General features: G+C 38.2%; 1 protein-coding gene across 6 annotated transcripts in view; it reads left to right on the top strand.

Annotated features, from left to right (window-relative positions):
• TSGA10 (testis specific 10) overlaps positions 1 to 21,653 on the top strand; it is a 166,736-nt gene that overhangs the window by 19,248 nt on the left and 125,835 nt on the right. For 3 of the 6 annotated variants that reach the window (XM_043603186.1, XM_043603185.1, XM_043603184.1), the window contains exons 4-6: positions 8,303 to 8,368; positions 9,357 to 9,524; positions 9,926 to 10,081. In XM_043603186.1, coding sequence (XP_043459121.1) covers positions 9,474 to 9,524; positions 9,926 to 10,081 — 207 coding nt within the window. In that variant the 5' untranslated portion in view covers positions 8,303 to 8,368; positions 9,357 to 9,473. Of the gene's footprint in view, positions 1 to 3,570; positions 3,691 to 8,302; positions 8,369 to 9,356; positions 9,525 to 9,925; positions 10,082 to 21,653 lie in introns of all 6 variants that reach the window. The other 3 variants (XM_043603188.1, XM_043603187.1, XM_043603189.1) reach the window with 3 other exon arrangements.

Consider the following 21,653-nt stretch of genomic DNA (forward strand, 5'->3'; position numbering starts at 1 on the left):
ATTTTTACTGACTTCTGAGTTTTGATTCTTTTATTTTTTGGAAGTTCTCCTCCTTTTAAAAAATTTGAATAGACTTTATTTTAGAGCGATTTTGGGTTTATAACATAATTAAGCAGAAGGTACAGAGATTTCCCATATAGCTCCTATCCCTATGTATGAACACCTTCCCTATTATCAATACTACCAATCAAAGTGGTACACTGGTTAAAATTGATGAACATACATTGACTCATCATTATCACCTAGAGTCCATAGTTTACATTCGGGTTTACACTTGGTGTTGTACATTCTAAGAGTTTGGACAAATGTAGGATGACATGTATCTACCATTATAGTATCATGCAGAGTAATGTCTAGCCTAAAAATCCTCTCTTCTCCACCTAGTTTTGATCCCTGTTTAGGAAGATCTTACCTCAAGAACTACAAGAATGTTTTCTACGGTTTCTTTTTTTTTTTTTTTTTTTTTTTTTTTAATTTTTTTTTTTTCAACGTTTATTTATTTTTGGGACAGAGAGAGACAGAGCACGAACGGGGGAGGGGCAGAGAGAGAGGGAGACACAGGATCGGAAACAGGATCCAGGCTCCGAGCCATCAGCCCAGAGCCCGACGCGGGGCTCGAACTCACGGACCGCGAGATCGTGACCTGGCTGAAGTCGGACGCTTAACCGACTGCGCCACCCAGGCGCCCCTTCTATGGTTTCTTTAAAAAAAAAATTTTTTTTAACGTTTATTTATTCTTGAGACAGAGAGAGACAGAGCATGAACGGGGGAGGGGCAGAGAGAGAGGGAGACACAGAATTGGAAGCAGGCTCCAGGCTCTGAGCCATCAGCCCAGAGCCTGACGTGGGGCTCGAACTCACAGACCGCGAGATCGTGACCCGGCCTGAAGTCGGACGCTCAACCGACTGAGCCACCCAGGAGCCCCAACTTTTAATACTTCTTAAATAATTTTTTAAACTTTTAATCCTCCCAAGGGCGCCTGGGTGGCTCATTCAGTTAAGTGTCTGACTTCAGCTCTCACGTTGTGTGAGTTTGAGCCCCACATCACGCTCTCTGCTGTCAGTGTAGACCCTGTTTCAGACCCTCTGTCTCCATCTCTCTCTGCCTCTCACCTACTCATGCATGCTTGCTCGTGCACGCGCTCTCTCTCTCTCACACTCTCAAAAATAAATAAATATTAAAAAAAATAAAGTTTTTTGGGGTGCCTGAATGGCACAGTCTATTAAGCATCCGACTCTTGGTCTCTGCTCAGGTCATGATCTCACAGTTACTGAGTTCAAGTCCCATATTGGGCTCTGGGCTGACAGTGTGGAGCCTGCTTGGGATTCTCCCTTCTCACCCTCTTTCTACCCCTCCCACTTTCTCTGTCTCTCTCTAAATAAATAAACTTTAATAAACAAATAAATAAGGTTTTAATCCTTCTGGAATTTTTATTCTGGCATGAGGTAGGGTTGGATAGTCCTTTCTTTAGTCACTGATTTGAAATGGCATTTTAATAGCTATTAAATTTTCATGTGCATGGATATGTTTCTGGACTCTTATTTCATGGATTCATTTGCTATTTTCTGTGCCACTACTGTATTAATTAGTGTAGCTTTATAATATTTTGATAAACATTTCTTTCTTTTTTTTTTAAATATGAAATTTGTTGTCAAATTGGTTTCCATACAATACCCAGTGCTCATCCCAAAAGGTGCCCTCAATACCCATCACCCACTCTCCCCTCCCTCCCACCCACCATCAACCCTCAGTTTGTTCTCAGTTTTTAAGAGTCTCTTATGCTTTGGCTCCCTCCCTCCCTCTCTAACCTCTTTTCTTTTTTCTTCCCCTCCCCCATGGACTTCTGTTAAGTTTCTCAGGATCCACATAAGAGTGAAAGCATATGGTATCTGTCTTTCTCTGCCTGACTTATTTCACTTAGCATAACACTCTCCAGTTCCATCCGCGTTGCTACAAAAGGCCATATTTCATTCTTATTGCCACGTAGTATTCCATTGTGTATATAAACCACAATTTCTTTATCCATTCATCAGTTGATGGACATATAGGCTCTTTCCATAATTTGGCTATTGTTGAAAATGCTGCTATAAACATTGGGGTACAAGTGCCCCTATGCATCAGCACTCCTGTATCCCTTGGGTAAATTCCTAGCAGTGCTATTGCTGGGTCATAGGGTAGGTCTATTTTTAATTTTTTGAGGAACCTCTACACTGTTTTCCAGAGCGGCTGCACCAGTTTGCATTCCCACCAACAGTGCAAGAGGGTTCTCAAACATTTTATTTCTTGACTGAGTTTAGTACCCTGCAATGAAATTTAGAAACTAGGAATGTAAACAGAATTCTAAAAATGAAGACAGTTTCATTTCTCATTGCTGCCTAATGGCTTATAAGCATGATATAGTGTATTTGAAAGCCAAAAGCAACCTATTGAGTTTTTAAAGGTGTGAATGTGCTCCATTGTCTTGGTTTTATTAATCACCACATTACTAATTGTTTGTAACAAGGTAGTTTCCTAAAGTTCGTTGTTGTTCCATGTTCTTTCTTTTTTTTTTTAATTAAAAAATTTTTTCTTAATGTGTATTTACTTTTGAGAGAGAGAGAGAGAGAGAGAGAGAGAGAGAGAGAGAGGGAGAGAGACAGAGCCTAAGCAGGGGAGGTCAGAGAGAGAGGGAGACACAGAATCAGAAGCAGGCTCCAGGCTCTGAGCTGTCAGCACAGAGCCCGACATGGGGCTCGAACTACTGAGAACATGACCTGAGCCAAAGTTGGACACTTAACTGACTGAGCCACCCAGGTGCCCTGAGGGGGGGAAGGGGAGGGATTATTAAGCAGACTCCACTCCTAGCATGGAGCCCAACTTGGGGCTTGATCTCACGAACTGGGAGATCATGACCTGAGCCTAAATCAAGAGTTGGATGCTTAACTGACTGAGCCACCCAGGTGCCCCTGTTCCGTGTTATTTCTTAAGCATCCTTTTAATGTACTCTTGGTAGCACATAATAAAGCATTATATGTTACTCTTGGTATCATATGATAAAGCACTTAAATGATCAGGCTGAGAACATAAGTGTTATTATAGGTATTATCTATTATAGTAATTTGAAATATAAGAGCCCAGTGAATAAACTCTAAGGTAGTATTTGTTTTTTTATGCAGTAATTTTGCTTATTAAAATGGTGTGAAGGATAAGTAAGCTTGAATTAATGAAAAATCTGAGTAATTGAATATTGAAACATATGAAGTTTCTTACTTTAAAGTAAGGACACAGTCTTCTTTAACAGTTACCTGGAAGAGGTCCTTAGGAGAACTACTTGAGAGAGTAGATAAGAATGATGTTTTAATTCATGAATTAATCTTGTAATGGTTGCTACTAAAGTATTTGAGGGACATTTAAAAATAGCTTGAATATTTTAAACATTTCTCAATAAACTCTTGTTTGTATTGTTTCTTTAAGAACAGTTATCCTTCAATCACAGTTTATGATAAATTAAGTTCAGTCTTAATAATAAAAATTACCAAATTAAAGAACACTATATTAATGTTTTATTTTCTTCCTTGTTTTCTTCTTCAGATTAAAATTTAACTGCATCGCTTCCCAGTCTGGGAGGCCTAGTTGGCCAAATTCCCTTTAAGAGAGTGCCCGGTTTAGAAGTCATCAATTTTAAAGGATTGTTAGTGTCTGTGTTAGAGAGTGAGTACTCTGTCAGGGTGATCCTCTGCTATCAAAACGGAAATTTTAATGAGTGGGAAACATCTAAAATAAGAGCTAGGATTTACCTAAAACTGAAAATATTAAACCTACAGATGGAAATTCTGCCTGGTTCAGAAAAGAGTGTTTCTAGGAAATAGATATTCACATATTGATGTGGAACATTTGGTATATCTAAGAATTGGAAAGCTAGAGTAGAGATAGCATTGCTGATGCAGGAAAGACATTGGATAGTAAATACAGAGAGAGAAAAGTAGAAATAGGTCCTTTGGGTTGTTTAAATGTGTTGAAATGAAATCATCAACCTGAATAAGTGAATGTTACAGGTAGAATGGGGATAAGAAAGATGCACAACCAGTGTTGGGGATGTGAACACCAATGCATGTTGCCTACATCCTTAAATCAGGGGATGTGCAGTCTCAGTATTCAGTTACTGGGGAGAGAATCCTTGTCTGATTTGTGGGATGAGGATTGAAGCAAGAGAATTTCTAATTTGAGCTGAGAAAGAATGTTTATGTTCCTGCACTATTTGCAGTTATGCTCTAGTGAGGTAGAGTCAGGTTAAATCTGTTTATCTAGACTGGAGATATATAGTATTAAATTTATTTACTTGGAAGAGTTTACTTTTAGTCATATTTTTAAAGGTCAACAGAATAACTTCTTCCATCATTTATTACATTAAAATGTTTTGAGTATTTACTCTTTTATTATTTATCATGTAAAAAATTACCCTTCAACCTTAATGTCCTCAGATGAGAAACATGTGTATATCATAGATCCAATTATAGCGTAGGTGGGTAGTTCTATTTCATGGTTTCTCAGAAAATTGTAATCCAGATGATGGCCAGGCTGTAATCATGACTTGACTGGTAGTGGAGGATTTGCTTTTTTTTTTAAAATGTTTATTTATTTTTTGAGAGAGAGCATGTGTGGGGGGAGGAGCAGAGAAAGAGAGGAGAGAGAGAATCCCAAGCAGGCTCTGTGCTGTCAGTGCAGAGCCTGACTCCAGGCTCTATGAGATGCATGACTTGACCTGTAATCAAGAGTTGGACACTTCACTGACTGAGCCACCCAGGCACCTCAGAGGATTTGCTTTTAAGAAAACTTACTCAGATGACTGTTGGCTTTTGGGGGGAAACCTCACTTCCTTGACAGGTGCACCTCTCCCTAAGGTTGTGTGATGTATTTATGTCAGCTGACTTCTCTCTGAGCCAGTCATCCAAGAGAGACAGAAAGGAGGAATCTGCAATGCCTATTATGAACTAATCTCAAAGGTTACATACCATCACATCCTGTTCATTAGAAATGAGTTACTAAGTATAATTGGGGGGGAAGAAATTAAGCTCCATGTTTTGAAGGACGGAATATCAAAATTTGTAGACATATTTTAAAACCACCCCAATTACATGTCTCCTTTTATCTTCTCATCTTGAGGTTTTTTTAATTTTTTTATTATTATTATTTTTTTTATTATTATTTTTTTTTTCCAACGTTTTTATTTATTTTTGGGACAGAGAGAGACAGAGCATGAACGGGGGAGGGGCAGAGAGAGAGGGAGACACAGAATCAGAAACAGGCTCCAGGCTCTGAGCCATCAGCCCAGAGCCTGACGCGGGGCTCGAACTCACGGACCGCGAGATCGTGACCTGGCTGAAGTTGGACGCTTAACCGACTGCTCCACCCAGGCGCCCCTTGAGGTTTTTTTTTAAAATCATTTATATCTTAATAATACAGTGTTTCCTAGCTAATTGAACATAATTTTTTGAAATAAGCAGAATTGCAATTTTACCACTACTAGTTCCTTCACACAATTTATATTTTAATTAACCTAAGGGTTATTATTGGACTGGAACTTTGGTAGCTCTTGTCATTATTGTTACATTTATGTTTGATTCAATCAATCAAAAATATTTCACAATTGACCATGTGGAAGATGAAGTGTAAAGGCTATTAAGTTCTTTGTCCCTTCTCTGCATGCTTAGTTCTCCTCTTCCTCCCATGCTTTATTTTTCTCCATAGCATTGTCCAGCTACTTTCCCCTATCTACACTCTACTCCAGCCACACTAGCCTCCTTACCATTCCTTGGAATTTGGCAGACATTCTTTTGCTTTAGGACATTTGCTATAGTCGTATCTTCTGCCTGAAATGTTCTTCTAGATTTTTATATGGTTGACCCCCTTTCTCTTTGCTCACAGGTCACTTTTCAATGAGGACTTATCTGCTAACCCTATTAAAATTCCAAACTATTCCTTCATAAAACTCCCAGTATCCTTAACTCTGCTCTTTTTTCCCCCTACATTAGTACATAATTTATTTGTTAGGTTTATGTTTTATTGTCTACTCAGCTAGAATGTAAGGTTGGCCCAAAGACAGGGATCTTTGTCTGTTTTTTTTAACGTTTTTGTCTGAAGTGCCTAGAACAGATGTGAATGCTCATTTATTGTTTGAATAACACAGTAACTATCTATTTACATATTTATTTTTACATATTTTGTTTTTCTCTTTTCAACTAGAATGTAAGTTCCATGAGGGCAGAGGTTTTTGTCTATTTTATTCCTTACTGTCCCCAGCATATAGCACATTATCAGGCACATAGTAGGTCCTCACTAATCAATTGTCAAATAAATGAAAACACTGGGTCAGCATCTTTTCTCTTGGGCCAGTTATAATTTTGTTTTTATTTTTAAGTAATCTCTACACCCAATGTGGGCTCAAACTTAAAACCCCAAGATCAAGAGTCACATGTTCTATCGACTGAGTCAGCTGGGTACCCCTAAATTAATTTTTCAGAGTGGAATCAGCATTATGTTTTTTATGTCTATAAAAGTAATATATGCTGCTTATAGAAATTTCAGTCCATATAGAAGAGTATGAAGAAAATAACATTTACTGGAATCACACCTTGCTATGATTATCTTCAGTTTAAATATTACTGGTTTGCTCCATCTGTATCTAGGTTATGTGTATATAAATTTTCTTTTTACAGCAAACAAAATTTTTGGCTCTATGAGTTTTTATAGTTAATTTAATATGGACACCTTTATATGTAATATAGATCCATTTCTTTTTGGTGTCTACACAATAGTATAAATTAAAGCATTGAAAATTGTCTATCCAAAACTATATAAACTTATCCAAACTGTACATGAATTTTGTTTCATACCATAACAACCCTTAATATTTCATAAATTACAAAAATATGATTGCCAGAGAAATCTTAGAAAAGAACTTGGGCCTAAAGAACAAATGAGGAGCAATAATTACAGAAAAGTCAAATTTAAAATAAAACAGGAAACAGTTTAGAATAATGAGGGGGAGGTTTATGAATTGAGAAATAAATTTGTTAAACTAATAAGCTAATTTATAGCATATAGATTATAGCAAATGGATCTTTGAATAAAAACATAGTCACTGTCCTCCAGAAACCTACAATCTAGTCATATACTCAGTATATGACTATAGATGACTATACTGTAAGACTGGGTATGTTCAATGTCCTAAAACTGATACCAAAAGTGTTTTATAGGTTTGATTGAACTAACCTATTAGAAGAGTTCAGAAGAGAAAGCAATCACTTATGACTTTTGTGATATCGGAAAACTTTTATCCTACTAATTCTTTTATCTCTTCCCTATTTTCATCTTCAGAATTATAAGTAGTATTAATATTTTATTGTGGTTTATAGAGAGTAATTTGGTAAAATATAACCAATTAATATTTCATACCAAACTGGTAATATAAAAGAACTGCTATATTTCATGCTATGTTGTTTTACCATCTAAAGGTAGGTGAACAGAAAGGGGTAGATTATCTTTTATTTTGTAAAATATTCATTACATGTTTTTATTTTTAAGTGGCTTCCTTTTTAAAAAATTAAAGAAAATTTTTTTTGGTCATGGTAAGTGTACTCTTTAATCCCCATCCTCTTTTTCACCCATCCCCACTCACTTCCCCTCTGCTAACCATCAGTTTGTTTTCTGTGGTTAAGAGTCTGTTTCTTGGTTTGTCTCTCTTTCTTTTTTTTCCCTTTGTTCATTTGTTTTGTATCTTAAATTCCACATATGAGCGAGATCATGTATTTATCTTTCTCTGACTTACTTAGCATTATACTCTCTAGCTCCATCCATGTTGTTGCAAATGGGAAGACTTCATTTTTTATGGCTGAATAATATTCTAGTGTGTGTGTGTGTGTGTGTGTGTGTGTGTGTGTGTACACTACATCTTCTTTATCCATTCATCTATTGATGGACAATTTGGTTGCTTTCATCACTTGGCTATTGCAGGTAATGCTGCAAGAAATGGGTACATGTATCCCTTCGAATTAGTGTTTTTGTATTTTTTGGGTAAATATCCAGTAGTGCGATTATTGGATTGTAAGGTAGTTCTATTTTTAACTTTTTGGGGAACTTCCATCTGTTTGCCACAGTGGTTACACCAGTTTGCATTCCCAGTAACAGTGCAAGAGGGTTTCTTTTGCTCCACATTCTTACAACGCCTGTTATTACAAGTGGCTTCCCTTTTTGATGTTCTCTTTTTAGCTAAATCTGTTCAAATATTTTAAATTTAAATAACAATTTTTTTCTGTCTTTTCAGATTGAACTCATTTGCCAGCAAAATAATATAATAGTATTGGAAGATACAATAAAAAGGCTTAGATCTGTAAGTGCATTTTTCATAAATGTGTGTTGAGGAATCATTTGTATTCTATGGTACATGTGTTTTAGCTCTCATGTATTTTGTGAACAATAAAAAATATCTGTTTTCTAAAATTAGTACTCTGCTTGATGCACAGGGGCATTTCCCATCTGTAAAAGTATCAGTGTTCTCGCTCCATTTCATCATTGCACCTTTCTTTCCTAGAGGTGGAGAGAACTTTTGGTTGGTTCTATTAGTGCCCTTAGCTTTACATGATTTAAAATGATGACTGTGAGTAATTTGATTCTCAAAATATAAGGTGCATTTGTTTACACATTAGCTTATTCCCGTTAGTAATAAATATTAAGTCAAATATTAAAACTTAATTCTGAGGAATATGTTTTCTTTACCTAACAATGCAAAGTGAAACTGCTCTGTTTAGATAGTTTGTCATCATTTGAAATATTTAAAACACTCTCTCTGAAAGTATATCTGTAATTTTCTCCCAATAAAGTATTAGTACAATAAAGATTATGAAAAACAAACAAAAGCTTCTAAACGCATTAAAGTGAATGGGAATGTACTTGAAAGTGCCTACAAGTATACCATATATAGCATTCATTTAATTTATTCATTTATTGAAAAATTATTGAACATAGATGGTGTGAACAGATGCTTTAATGTTAGCATACAAGTTTTCTCAGCAAATTAATTCAATTTCTAGGACTTGTAATTAGATCTGTGGATATTTCTGGCTTTCCCAAAATTTCTTTACCATTTTTCTTAAAATTATTGACTAAATTTAGGGGTGCTTTCGGTTAGACAAAAATATAGTAAATTCAGAAATGCTGGAAAAAGAAGGTATCTAACTGCTTTTTAAAGAATATTGATGAATTATCTTTAAAATACCAACTTTATTATTTTTAAGGATCCTGTTTATTCAACTTGCATTTAGAAAATAATGCTATAGTTTTGCTTGAAATAATGACCTAATTTTTTCCTCCTTGGCAAGATAATTTTAGAGACTGAAAAAGCACAAAATAAATCTCCTTCTAGACTTGATTCCTTTGTCAAGACTTTAGAAGCAGACAGAGATTATTACAAGAGTGAAGCTCAAAATTTGAGAAAGATGATCAGAAGTAGATCTAAAAGTCCAAGACGCCCGTCTCCATCTTCTCGGGTAGGTTTTGGTAATTTGTAAGTATTTTGGAGTTCATTGTTTGAACACTGATTTTTATTCTTTGATTTACCTAATATGGAAATAATTTATTTTGATTTGGTATGAATTGGTGTATCAAAAAGTTGGGAGAGACAGCAGTCTCTTTGATAGCACAGTGGACCAGTGAAATTGGTTCTTTATCCCCAGTGTTAGTAGTGGTTGGGAAGTAATCAGATAAATATGGACCAATTTGGGATGAAGCTGTTTAAAAGAGAAGTGATTTTTTTAAACTTTTTTTTTTTCATCATTTCATTATATAGTCATTTTTGCTTGAGTAGAGATCATGTACTGCTATTAGTGGCACCATTTCCTTAAAAGCACATGTCAAGAAGAATTTCAAATTTCTTGTATAATAATTGCAGGGTACAAACTGTGATGTAGAGCTTTTGAAGACAACAAGAGATCGTGAAGAACTTAAATGCATGCTGGAAAAATATGAGCGCCATTTGGCAGAAATTCAGGGTAATGTCAAGGTTCTTACATCTGAGAGAGACAAGACCTTTCTTCTTTATGAACAGGTAAACTTATTTATAAAGAAAATACCTAAGTAAAAATATTCAGTTCTAAATATATGTAATTCTTTAAGTTCTATAAGAATGCTTAAATCTGCCAAATTGATCAACTAACATTTGGGAATTACCTTCGTTCTTAAGATATTCTTAATGAAACGTAATATATTTCCAATACAATAAGTGTATGTGTACATACACACACATGCACACACATTATCCCCATATCCAAAAAAGATCATATATATGCATAGAAATAGTCTGATTTTGGGCATGGGGTATGAGAAATGTGTTAAATGATAGGGGATGGTGAGTTCAAGGTAAAAAGATTTTGATTTTAGGGTTAGAAAACGCTAACATCACTAGATGTAATGTCAGTCACTTTAGGAGCTGACATATAATTTGCTTAATTTAGGAGAGTAAGATCAGTTTGTAGTTTATCTCTATTTGTAGCTTAAAGTTATATACATATAGTCCTTATTAATCATATAGCTTATTTACTCAACAAATATTAAACCCCATAAATCACCAACATAATTTTAAGAATAAAAGAAATAAAATATTAAAATAAATAAATAAAATTTTATTTTAATAAAACAAATTTTACATTTAAATTTAAGTAAATAAATTTTAAATAAAAATACATTTTAGTAAGAATTACTGCTTGCCACTCTAAGAGAGAAAAAAATGATAAAATACGAACACTGTTTTCTATGTTTGCAATTTATTGGGGGAGATAAAGTATATTGTCTTATATTTACTTTTTGTTACTTTAGCATAAGTAGTCCAGAAGATATTGTAAGAAATAAAAGAAGTGTGTATTTCTTAGTTGTTGTGATCAAGGAAATCTTTGCTAGATGATGTGGAATTTGAGTCCTGAAGGAAGAATGGAGTTCCTTTTATCTTAAAAGGGGTAAGAAGGAACATTCCAGACTAAAGGAATTGTGTGAGGCAAAGAACAAAGGCAGAAAAATGAGTAGATAAATGGCTCAATTTAAGACTAATTTGTGCCATTGGAGTAAGAGGGCGCTAAGTCTTGAGAGGTAAATTGGACTAGAGCAGGGGTCTGCAAACCTTTTCTGTAAAGGCCCAGAAAATAAATATCTTGGGCTCTGCAGGCCATGCAATTTATCACCGCTATTGAACTGTGTTGTAGTATGAAAGTAGCTTTGGACAATCTACAAATTTTTGGCTGTGTTACAATGTAACTTTTGCATATAACTATATACAGTATAACTTTTACTTTTGGACGCAGAAATTTGAATATCATTATTTTCACTTATTATACATATTGTGAAATCTTCGTTTGCTTTTTTTTAATCATTGAAGAACATAAAAAACATTCTCAGCCCACAGACCTACAAAAACAGGAGGCGGGTTAGGTTTGGCCTGTGAGCTTTATGTAGTTTGCCAACTTCTTGAGTACATGGTAGAAGCTCTTCAATGGGTCTTACACGGGGTTTATACTTTGCTTTATAAGCACTGGCAATCTGGTTATTTTTAGAGAAGAAATGACCAAAGCCACATTTTTACAATTTTAACCTGTTAACAATTTTATATTATTTTTTTTCATAATCTGTTATCTTTTTTTTTTTTTAATTTTTTGTTTTTTCAACGTTTATTTATTTTTGGGACAGAGAGAGACAGAGCATGAACGGGGGAGGGGCAGAGAGAGAGGGAGACACAGAATCGGAAACAGGCTCCAGGCTCTGAGCCATCAGCCCAGAGCCCGACGCGGGGCTCGAACTCCCGGACCGCGAGATCGTGACCTGGCTGAAGTCGGACGCCTAACCGACTGCGCCACCCAGGCGCCCCTCTGTTATCTTTTTATATAACAATTTTTCTTTCAAGAGAATTGGAGGAAGGAGAAACTGTGGACTTTTTAGAAGGCTGTGAAAGCAGTCTGTTCGTGAGGCATTAAGAACTAAACTGGCCAGTGGTGGTGGCGGGGGTGGGAGGTGCCTGGGTAGCTTAGTTGGTTGAGCAGCCATCTCTTGGTTTCAGCTCAGGTTATGATCTCACAGTTCATGAGTTCAAGCCCTGTGTTGGGCTCTGTGCTGATAGTGTGGAGCCTGGTTGGGATTCTCTGTCTCCCTCTCTCTCTGCCCCTCCCCGCTCATGCTCTCTGTCTCTCTCAAAATAAATAAATCTAAACAAAGAAACACAAAGTAAGTTTAGGGTGCTATCTGTTGAAATAAAGATAGAGACAGGTGTAAAAGACACTATAAAGGAAACCTTGAGAAGATTTGGTTTTAGCAAAAAGAGGGGATGAATGGAAATGACTGAAATTCTTTTTTGTTTTCTAATTTTTTTTTTAACATGTATTATTTTTACTTTTGAGAGAGAGACACAGAGCACAAGCAGGAAAGGGGTAGAGAGAGACACACACACAGAATCTGAAGCAGGCTCTAGCCCCTGAGCTATCAGCACAGAGCCTGATGCGGAGCTCGAACTCACAAACTCTGAGATCATGACCTGAGCCAAGGTTGGACATTTAACTGACTGAGCCACCCAGGCGCCCCAAGACTGAAATTCTTTTTTGAATGACTGAAGAACTGTGGTAGTAGAAAAAGAAATAGTAAAGCCATTGGTGACTTGAGGGAAAAAATGTGTTGGTTTCAGACAGATGGAGTAAGATGATGGTTGTACATTCAGAAAGTAATTGTATTCAGGCAGAAAGAAACATGGGACTGGAGTGGGAAGAGAGGTAAGAGCTGAATATGTAGATGGGTAATTCATCTGCTTAGAGGTAAGTTTTGGGCCTTCAGAGTGGATGAGGTCTCTGAATGAGAAAGCTATAGAGGAACAGAGAAGTCAAGATGTTATGTTGGGACATTTTATTTAATTGGTAGAGGAGCTTTGAAAGAGATAAAGACAGAAAACTAAGGTAGAACAATATTAAGTCCAAGAGAGGAAAGAATCTCAAAGAGTGTGTTAAAGACAATGTCAAATGTTGCCAAATATCAAAAACAGGAGCTGAGGAAAGGCCATTTGGTGAGGTCATTAGATGAAATTCTGCAAAATGGTAGGTATAGGAGCCAGGTTACACTGGAATGGGAGAGTAGGTGCTGAAGAACAGGCAATGGGTACAGACCATGGTGCTTAAAAAAAAATTATATGCCAATGCAAAAGAGATAACAGGATGGTAAGTGGGCAGCAAGATTTAGTGACAGTTTTTCGTGATATGGGAGCCTTGTGCCATGGCTGAAGGCAGGGGAGAAAGAGCTAGTGGAGAGGGTGCTATTCAAAGTGAGAGGAAATAATTATATAGTTGTGTCTTGAACAAGGCAGGGCTAGGGATGTCAACCCTCCTGCACAGTTGGAGATCTAAGTTTTGACTTCCCCAAAACTTAATTACTAATAATCTACTGTTGACCAGAAGCTTTACCAATAACACAAAATCAACTAACACATCTCTTATATATGTACATATATATATATGTACATATTTTGTGTACATATATATACACATACATTTATGTACATATATTGTGTATATATACACACAATGTTATTAAGAAAATCATAAGGAGAAGAAAATACGTTTATAGTACTATACTGTATTTATTGAAAAAAATCTGTGTATAAGTGGACCTTTGTATCACTTCAAACCCATGTTGTTCATGGGTTAACTCCTGAGTCAGGAGTATCTTAGAAGACATTTCAGGAGATGAGGTCCAGGATTCTGGTGAAGTCTTAGCTGTGGAAATTGGGAGGTAATACATCTTCCTCTGAGACTTGGGGACCAGCTGAATAGGTAGCAATCAAAATCAAGAGGAAGGAAGATTAGGGATTGGAGCAGCAAAGTAGGAGATGAAATTATCTTTAGGTGTGGAATAGGTTTGGGACCTGAGGGTGGTTGAACAAGTGTGTGAGAGTATGTCGGGTTGTTGGTAAGGATTGATGGGCCTTTCTTTCAGGGTAAAAGTAGCCAGAATGTGGAAATGGCTTATATATTTTTGTAGAGAAATACAGGAACACTAATATTTATTAAAATTGTATTCTACCTGGGAGTGCCTGGGTGGCTCACTTGGTTAAGCATCTGACTCTTGATTTTGGCTTAGGTCATGATCTCACAGTCATGAGATCAAGTCCAGAGTCAGGCTCTTCTCTGGGTGTAGAGTCTTCTTGACAGTCTCCCTCTCTCTCTGCCCCTTCCCCTCAAAACAAAAACAAAAACAAAAACAACTGTATTCTACCTGAATTTTGCTGAATTCAAATTTATATCACAAAATGGTTGTAGTAATACGTATCTATTTCTTTTTGTTTTGTTTTTTTTTGTTTTGTTTTTTTTTTTCTGAAATTTATTGACAAATTGGTTTCCATACAACACCCAGTGCTCATCCCAAAAGGTGCCCTCCTCAATACCCATCACCCACCCTCTCCTCCCTCCCACCCCCCATCAACCCTCAGTTTGTTCTCAGTTTTTAACAGTCTCTTATGCTTTGGCTCTCTCCCATTCTAACCTCTTTTTTTTTTTTTTTTCCTTCCCCTCCCCCATGGGTTCCTGGTAAGTTTCTCAGGATCCACATAAGAGTGAAACCATATGGTATCTGTCTTTCTCTGTATGGCTTATTTCACTTAGCATCACACTCTCCAGTTCCATCCACGTTGCTACAAAAGGCCATATTTCATTTTTTCTCATTGCCACGTAATATTCCATTGTGTATATAAACCACAATTTCTTTATCCATTCATCAGTTGATGGACATTTAGGCTCTTTCCATAATTTGGCTATTGTTGAGAGTGCTGCTATGAACATTGGGGTACAAGTGGCCCTATGCATCAGTACTCCTGTATCCCTTGGATAAATTCCTAGCAGTGCTATTGCTGGGTCATAGGGTAGGTCTATTTTTAATTTTCTGAGGAACCTCCACACTGCTTTCCAGAGCGGCTGCACCAATTTGCATTCCCACCAACAGTGCAAGAGGGTTCCCGTTTCTCCACATCCTCGCCAGCATCTATAGTCTCCTGATTTGTTCATTTTGGCCACTCTGACTGGCGTGAGGTGATACCTGAGTGTGGTTTTGATTTGTATTTCCCTGATAAGGAGCGACGCTGAACATCTTTTCATGTGCCTGTTGGCCATCCGGATGTCTTCTTTAGAGAAGTGTCTATTCATGTTTTCTGCCCATTTCTTCACGGGGTTATTTGTTTTTCGGGTGTGGAGTTTGGTGAGCTCTTTATAGATTTTGGATACTAGCCCTTTGTCCGCTATGTCATTTGCGAATATCTTTTCCCATTCCGTTGGTTGCCTTTTAGTTTTGTTGGTTGTTTCCTTTGCTGTGCAGAAGCTTTTTATCTTCATAAGGTCCCAGTAATTCACTTTTGCTTTTAATTCCCTTGCCTTTGGGGATGTGTCGAGTAAGAGATTGCTACGGCTGAGGTCAGAGAGGTCTTTTCCTGCTTTCTCCTCTAAGGTTTTTTTTTTTTTTTTTTTTTTTTTTATGTTTTTTATTTATTTATTTATTTTTTTTTTTTTCTGAAATTTATTGACAAATTGGTTTCCATACAACACCCAGTGCTCATCCCAAAAGGTGCCCTCCTCAATACCCATCACCCACCCTCTCCTCCCTCCCACCCCCCATCAACCCTCAGTTTGTTCTCAGTTTTTAACAGTCTCTTATGCTTTGGCTCTCTCCCATTCTAACCTCTTTTTTTTTTTTTTTTCCTTCCCCTCCCCCATGGGTTCCTGTTAAGTTTCTCAGGATCCACATAAGAGTGAGACCATATGGTATCTGTCTTTCTCTGTATGGCTTATTTCACTTAGCATCACACTCTCCAGTTCCATCCACGTTGCTACAAAAGGCCATATTTCATTTTTTCTCATTGCCATGTAATATTCCATTGTGTATATAAACCACAATTTCTTTATCCATTCATCAGTTGATGGACATTTAGGCTCTTTCCATAATTTGGCTATTGTTGAGAGTGCTGCTATGAACATTGGGGTACAAGTGGCCCTATGCATCAGTGCTCCTGTATCCCTTGGATAAATTCCTAGCAGTGCTATTGCTGGGTCATAGGGTAGGTCTATTTTTAATTTTCTGAGGAACCTCCACACTGCTTTCCAGAGCGGCTGCACCAATTTGCATTCCCACCAACAGTGCAAGAGGGTTCCCGTTTCTCCACATCCTCTCCAGCATCTATAGTCTCCTGATTTGTTCATTTTGGCCACTCTGACTGGCGTGAGGTGATACCTGAGTGTGGTTTTGATTTGTATTTCCCTGATAAGGAGCGACGCTGAACATCTTTTCATGTGCCTGTTGGCCATCCGGATGTCTTCTTTAGAGAAGTGTCTATTCATGTTTTCTGCCCATTTCTTCACTGGGTTATTTGTTTTTCGGGTGTGGAGTTTGGTGAGCTCTTTATAGATTTTGGATACTAGCCCTTTGTCCGATATGTCATTTGCGAATATCTTTTCCCATTCCGTTGGTTGCCTTTTAGTTTTGTTGGTTGTTTCCTTTGCTGTGCAGAAGCTTTTTATCTTCATAAGGTCCCAGTAATTCACTTTTGCTTTTAATTCCCTTGCCTTTGGGGATGTGTCGAGTAAGAGATTGCTACGGCTGAGGTCAGAGAGGTCTTTTCCTGCTTTCTCCTCTAAGGTTTTGATGGTTTCCTGTCTCACATTTAGGTCCTTTATCCATTTTGAGTTTATTTTTGTGAATGGTGTGAGAAAGTGGTCTAGTTTCAACCTTCTGCATGTTGCTGTCCAGTTCTCCCAGCACCATTTGTTAAAGAGGCTGTCTTTTTTCCATTGGATGTTCTTTCCTGCTTTGTCAAAGATGAGTTGGCCATACGTTTGTGGGTCTAGTTCTGGGGTTTCTATTCTATTCCATTGGTCTATGTGTCTGTTTTGGTGCCAATACCATGCTGTCTTGATGATGACAGCTTTGTAGTAGAGGCTAAAGTCTGGGATTGTGATGCCTCCTGCTTTGGTCTTCTTCTTCAAAATTCCTTTGGCTATTCGGGGCCTTTTGTGGTTCCATATGAATTTTAGGATTGCTTGTTCTAGTTTCGAGAAGAATGCTGGTGCAATTTTGATTGGGATTGCATTGAATGTGTAGATAGCTTTGGGTAGTATTGACATTTTGACAATATTTATTTTTCCAATCCATGAGCAGGGAATGTCTTTCCATTTCTTTAAATCTTCTTCAATTTCCTTCAGAAGCTTTCTATAGTTTTCAGCATACAGATCCTTTACATCTTTGGTTAGATTTATTCCTAGGTATTTTATGCTTCTTGGTGCAATTGTGAATGGGATCAGTTTCTTTATTTGTCTTTCTGTTGCTTCATTGTTAGTGTATAAGAATGCAACTGATTTCTGTACATTGATTTTGTATCCTGCAACTTTGCTGAATTCCTGTATCAGTTCTAGCAGACTTTTGGTGGAGTCTATCGGATTTTCCATGTATAATATCATGTCATCTGCAAAAAGCGAAAGCTTGACTTCATCTTTGCCAATTTTGATGCCTTTGATTTCCTTTTGTTGTCTGATTGCTGATGCTAGAACTTCCAGCACTATGTTAAACAGCAGCGGTGAGAGTGGGCATCCTTGTCGTGTTCCTGATCTCAGGGAAAAAGCTTTCAGTTTTTCCCCGTTGAGGATGATGTTAGCTGTGGGCTTTTCATAAATGGCTTTTATGATCTTTAAGTATGTTCCTTCTATCCCGACTTTCTCAAGGGTTTTTATTAAGAAAGGGTGCTGGATTTTGTCGAAGGCCTTTTCTGCATCGATTGACAGGATCATATGGTTCTTCTCTCTTTTTTTGTTAATGTGATGTATCACGTTGATTGATTTGCGAATGTTGAACCAGCCCTGCATCCCAGGAATGAATCCCACTTGATCATGGTGAATAATTCTTTTTATATGCCGTTGAATTCGATTTGCTAGTATCTTATTGAGAATTTTTGCATCCATATTCATCAGGGATATTGGCCTGTAGTTCTCTTTTTTTACTGGGTCTCTGTCTGGTTTAGGAATCAAAGTAATACTGGCTTCATAGAATGAGTCTGGAAGTTTTCCTTCCCTTTCTATTTCTTGGAATAGCTTGAGAAGGATAGGTATTATCTCTGCTTTAAACGTCTGGTAGAACTCCCCTGGGAAGCCATCTGGTCCTGGACTCTTATTTGTTGGGAGATTTTTGATAACCGATTCAATTTCTTCGCTGGTTATGGGTCTGTTCAAGCTTTCTATTTCCTCCTGATTGAGTTTTGGAAGAGTGTGGGTGTTCAGGAATTTGTCCATTTCTTCCAGGTTGTCCAATTTGTTGGCATATAAGTTTTCATAGTATTCCCTGATAATTGTTTGTATCTCTGAGGGATTGGTTGTAATCATTCCATTTTCATTCATGATTTTATCTATTTGGGTCATCTCCCTTTTCTTTTTGAGAAGCCTGGCTAGAGGTTTGTCAATTTTGTTTATTTTTTCAAAAAACCAACTCTTGGTTTCGTTGATCTGCTCTACAGTTTTTTTAGTTTCTATATTGTTTATTTCTGCTCTGATCTTTATTATTTCTCTTCTTCTGCTGGGCTTAGGCTGCCTTTGCTGTTCTGCTTCTAGTTCCTTTAGGTGTGCTGTTAGATTTTGTATTTGGGATTTTTCTTGTTTCTTGAGATAGGCCTGGATTGCAATGTATTTTCCTCTCAGGACTGCCTTTGCTGCGTCCCAAAGCGTTTGGATTGTTGTATTTTCATTTTCGTTTGTTTCCATATATTTTTTAATTTCTTCTCTAATTGCCTGGTTGACCCACTCATTCGTTAGTAGGGTGTTCTTTAACCTCCATGCTTTTGGAGGTTTTCCAGACTTTTTTCTGTGGTTGATTTCAAGCTTCATAGCATTGTGGTCTGAAAGTAAGCATGGTATAATTTCAATTCTTGTAAACTTATGAAGGGCTGTTTTGTGACCCAGTATATGATCTATCTTGGAGAATGTTCCATGTGCACTCGAGAAGAAAGTATATTCTGTTGCTTTGGGATGCAGAGTTCTAAATATATCTGTCAAGTCCATCTGATCCAATGTCTCATTCAGGGCCCTTGTTTCTTTATTGACCGTGTGTCTAGATGATCTATCCATTTCTGTAAGTGGTGTATTAAAGTCCCCTGCAATTACCACATTCTTATCAATAAGGTTGCTTATGTTTATGAGTAATTGTTTTATATATTTGGGGGCTCCGGTATTCGGTGCATAGACATTTATAATTGTTAGCTCTTCCTGATGGATAGACCCTGTAACTATTATATAATGTCCTTCTTCATCTCTTGTTACAGCCTTTAATTTAAAGTCTAGTTTGTCTGATATAAGTATGGCTACTCCAGCTTTCTTTTGGCTTCCAGTCGCATGATAAATAGTTCTCCATCCCCTCACTCTCAATCTAAAGGTGTCCTCAGGTCTAAAATGAGTCTCTTGTAGACAGCAAATAGATGGGTCTTGTTTTTTTATCCATTCTGATACCCTATGTCTTTTGGTTGGCGCATTTAATCCATTTACATTCAGTGTTATTATAGAAAGATACGGGTTTAGAGTCATTGTGATGTCTGTATGTTTTATGCTTATAGTGATGTCTCTGGGACTTTGTCTCACAGGGTCCCCCTTAGGATCTCTTGTAGGGCTGGTTTAGTGGTGACAAATTCCTTCAGTTTTTGTTTGTTTGGGAAGACCTTTATCTCTCCTTCTATTCTAAATGACAGACTTGCTGGATAAAGGATTCTTGGCTGCATATTTTTTCTGTCTAGCACCCTGAAAATCTCTTGCCAATTCTTTCTGGCCTGCCAAGTTTCAAAAGAGAGATCAGTCACGAGTCTTATAGGTCTCCCTTTATATGTGAGGGCACGTTTACCCCTTGCTGCTTTCAGAATTTTCTCTTTATCCTTGTATTTTGCCAGTTTCACTATGATATGTCGTGCAGAAGATCGATTCAAGTTACGTCTGAAGGGAGTTCTCTGTGCCTCTTGGATTTCAATGCCTTTTTCCTTCCCCAGTTCAGGGAAGTTCTCAGCTATGATTTCTTCAAGTACCCCTTCAGCACCTTTCCCTCTCTCTTCCTCCTCTGGGATACCAATTATGCGTATATTATTTCTTTTTAGTGTATCACTTAATTCTCTAATTTTCCCCTCATACTCCTGGATTTTTTTATCTCTCTTTTTCTCAGCTTCCTCTTTTTCCATAACTTTATCTTCTAGTTCACCTATTCTCTCCTCTGCCTCTTCAAGCCGAGCTGTGGTGGTTTCCATTTTGTTATGCATTTCGTTTAAAGCGTTTTTCAGCTCCTCGTGACTGTTCCTTAGTCCCTTGATCTCTGTAGCAAGAGATTCTCTGCTGTCCTGTATACTGTTTTCAAGCCCAGCGATTAATTTTATGACTATTATTCTAAATTCACTTTCTGTTATATTATTTAAATCCTTTTTGATCAGCTCATTAGCTGTTGTTATTTCCTGGAGATTCTTCTGAGGGGAGTTCTTCCGCTTGGTCATTTTGGATAGTCCCTGGCGTGGTGAGGACCTGCAGGGCACTTCCCCTGTGCTGTGGTGTATACCTGGAGTTGGTGGGCGGGGCCGCAGTCAGACCTGATGTCTGCCCCCAGCCCACCGCTGGGGCCACAGTCAGACTGGTGTGTGCCTTCTCTTCCCCTCTCCTAGGGGCGGGATTCACTGTGGGGTGGTGTGGCTCGTCTGGGCTACTTGCACCCTGCCAGGCTTGTGATGCTGGGGATCTGGCGTATTAGCTGGGGTGGGTAGGCAAGGTGCTCGGGGGCAGGAGGGGCAGGCTTAGATCGCTTCTCCTTAGGTGATCCACTTCAGGAGGGGCCCTGTGGCAGCGGGAGGGAGTCAGATCCGCTGCCGGAGGTTTGGCTCCGCAGAAGCGCAGAGTTGGGTGTTTGCGCGGAGCGAGCAAGTTCCCTGGCAGGAACCGGTTCCCTTTGGGATTTCGGCTGGGGGATGGGCGGGGGAGATGGCGCTGGCGAGCGCCTTTGTTCCCCACCAAACTGAGCTCTGTTGTCAGGGGGCTCAGCAGCTCTCCCTCCCTTTGTCCTCCAGCCTTCCCGCTTTCCGAGCAGAGCTGTTAACTTATGACCTCCCAGACGCTAAGTCGCGCTTGCTGTCGGAACACAGTCCGCCCTGCCCCTCCGCTTTTGCCAGCCAGACTCGGGGGCTCTGCTTGGCCGGCGAGCCGCCCCTCCGCCCCGGCTCCCTCCCGCCAGTCCGTGGAGCGCGCACCGCCTCGCCGCCCTTCCTACCCTCTTCCGTGGGCCTCTCGTCTGCGTTTGGCTCCGGCGACTCTGTTCTGCGAATCCTCTGGCGGTTTTCTGGGTTATTTAGGCAGGTGTAGATGGAATCTAAGTGATCAGCAGGACGTGCGGTGAGCCCAGCGTCCTCCTAAGCCGCCATCTTGCCCAGACCTCTATATCTACGTATCTATTTCTTAGTAAAACATTCTGTCTTGCATTGACTGTCTCTAAATTAATTTAAAAAAAAATTTTGGCAAAAATATTATAAACCAAACTTCTAATTATACATTCACTTGCATTTTTGGACATCATTTGAGTTTATTTGTATAAACTCATTAAAAAAAAAATGAGTA

The sequence above is a fragment of the Prionailurus bengalensis genome, chromosome A3 (genome assembly GCF_016509475.1).
Source record: "Prionailurus bengalensis isolate Pbe53 chromosome A3, Fcat_Pben_1.1_paternal_pri, whole genome shotgun sequence".
NCBI lineage: Eukaryota > Metazoa > Chordata > Mammalia > Carnivora > Felidae > Prionailurus > Prionailurus bengalensis.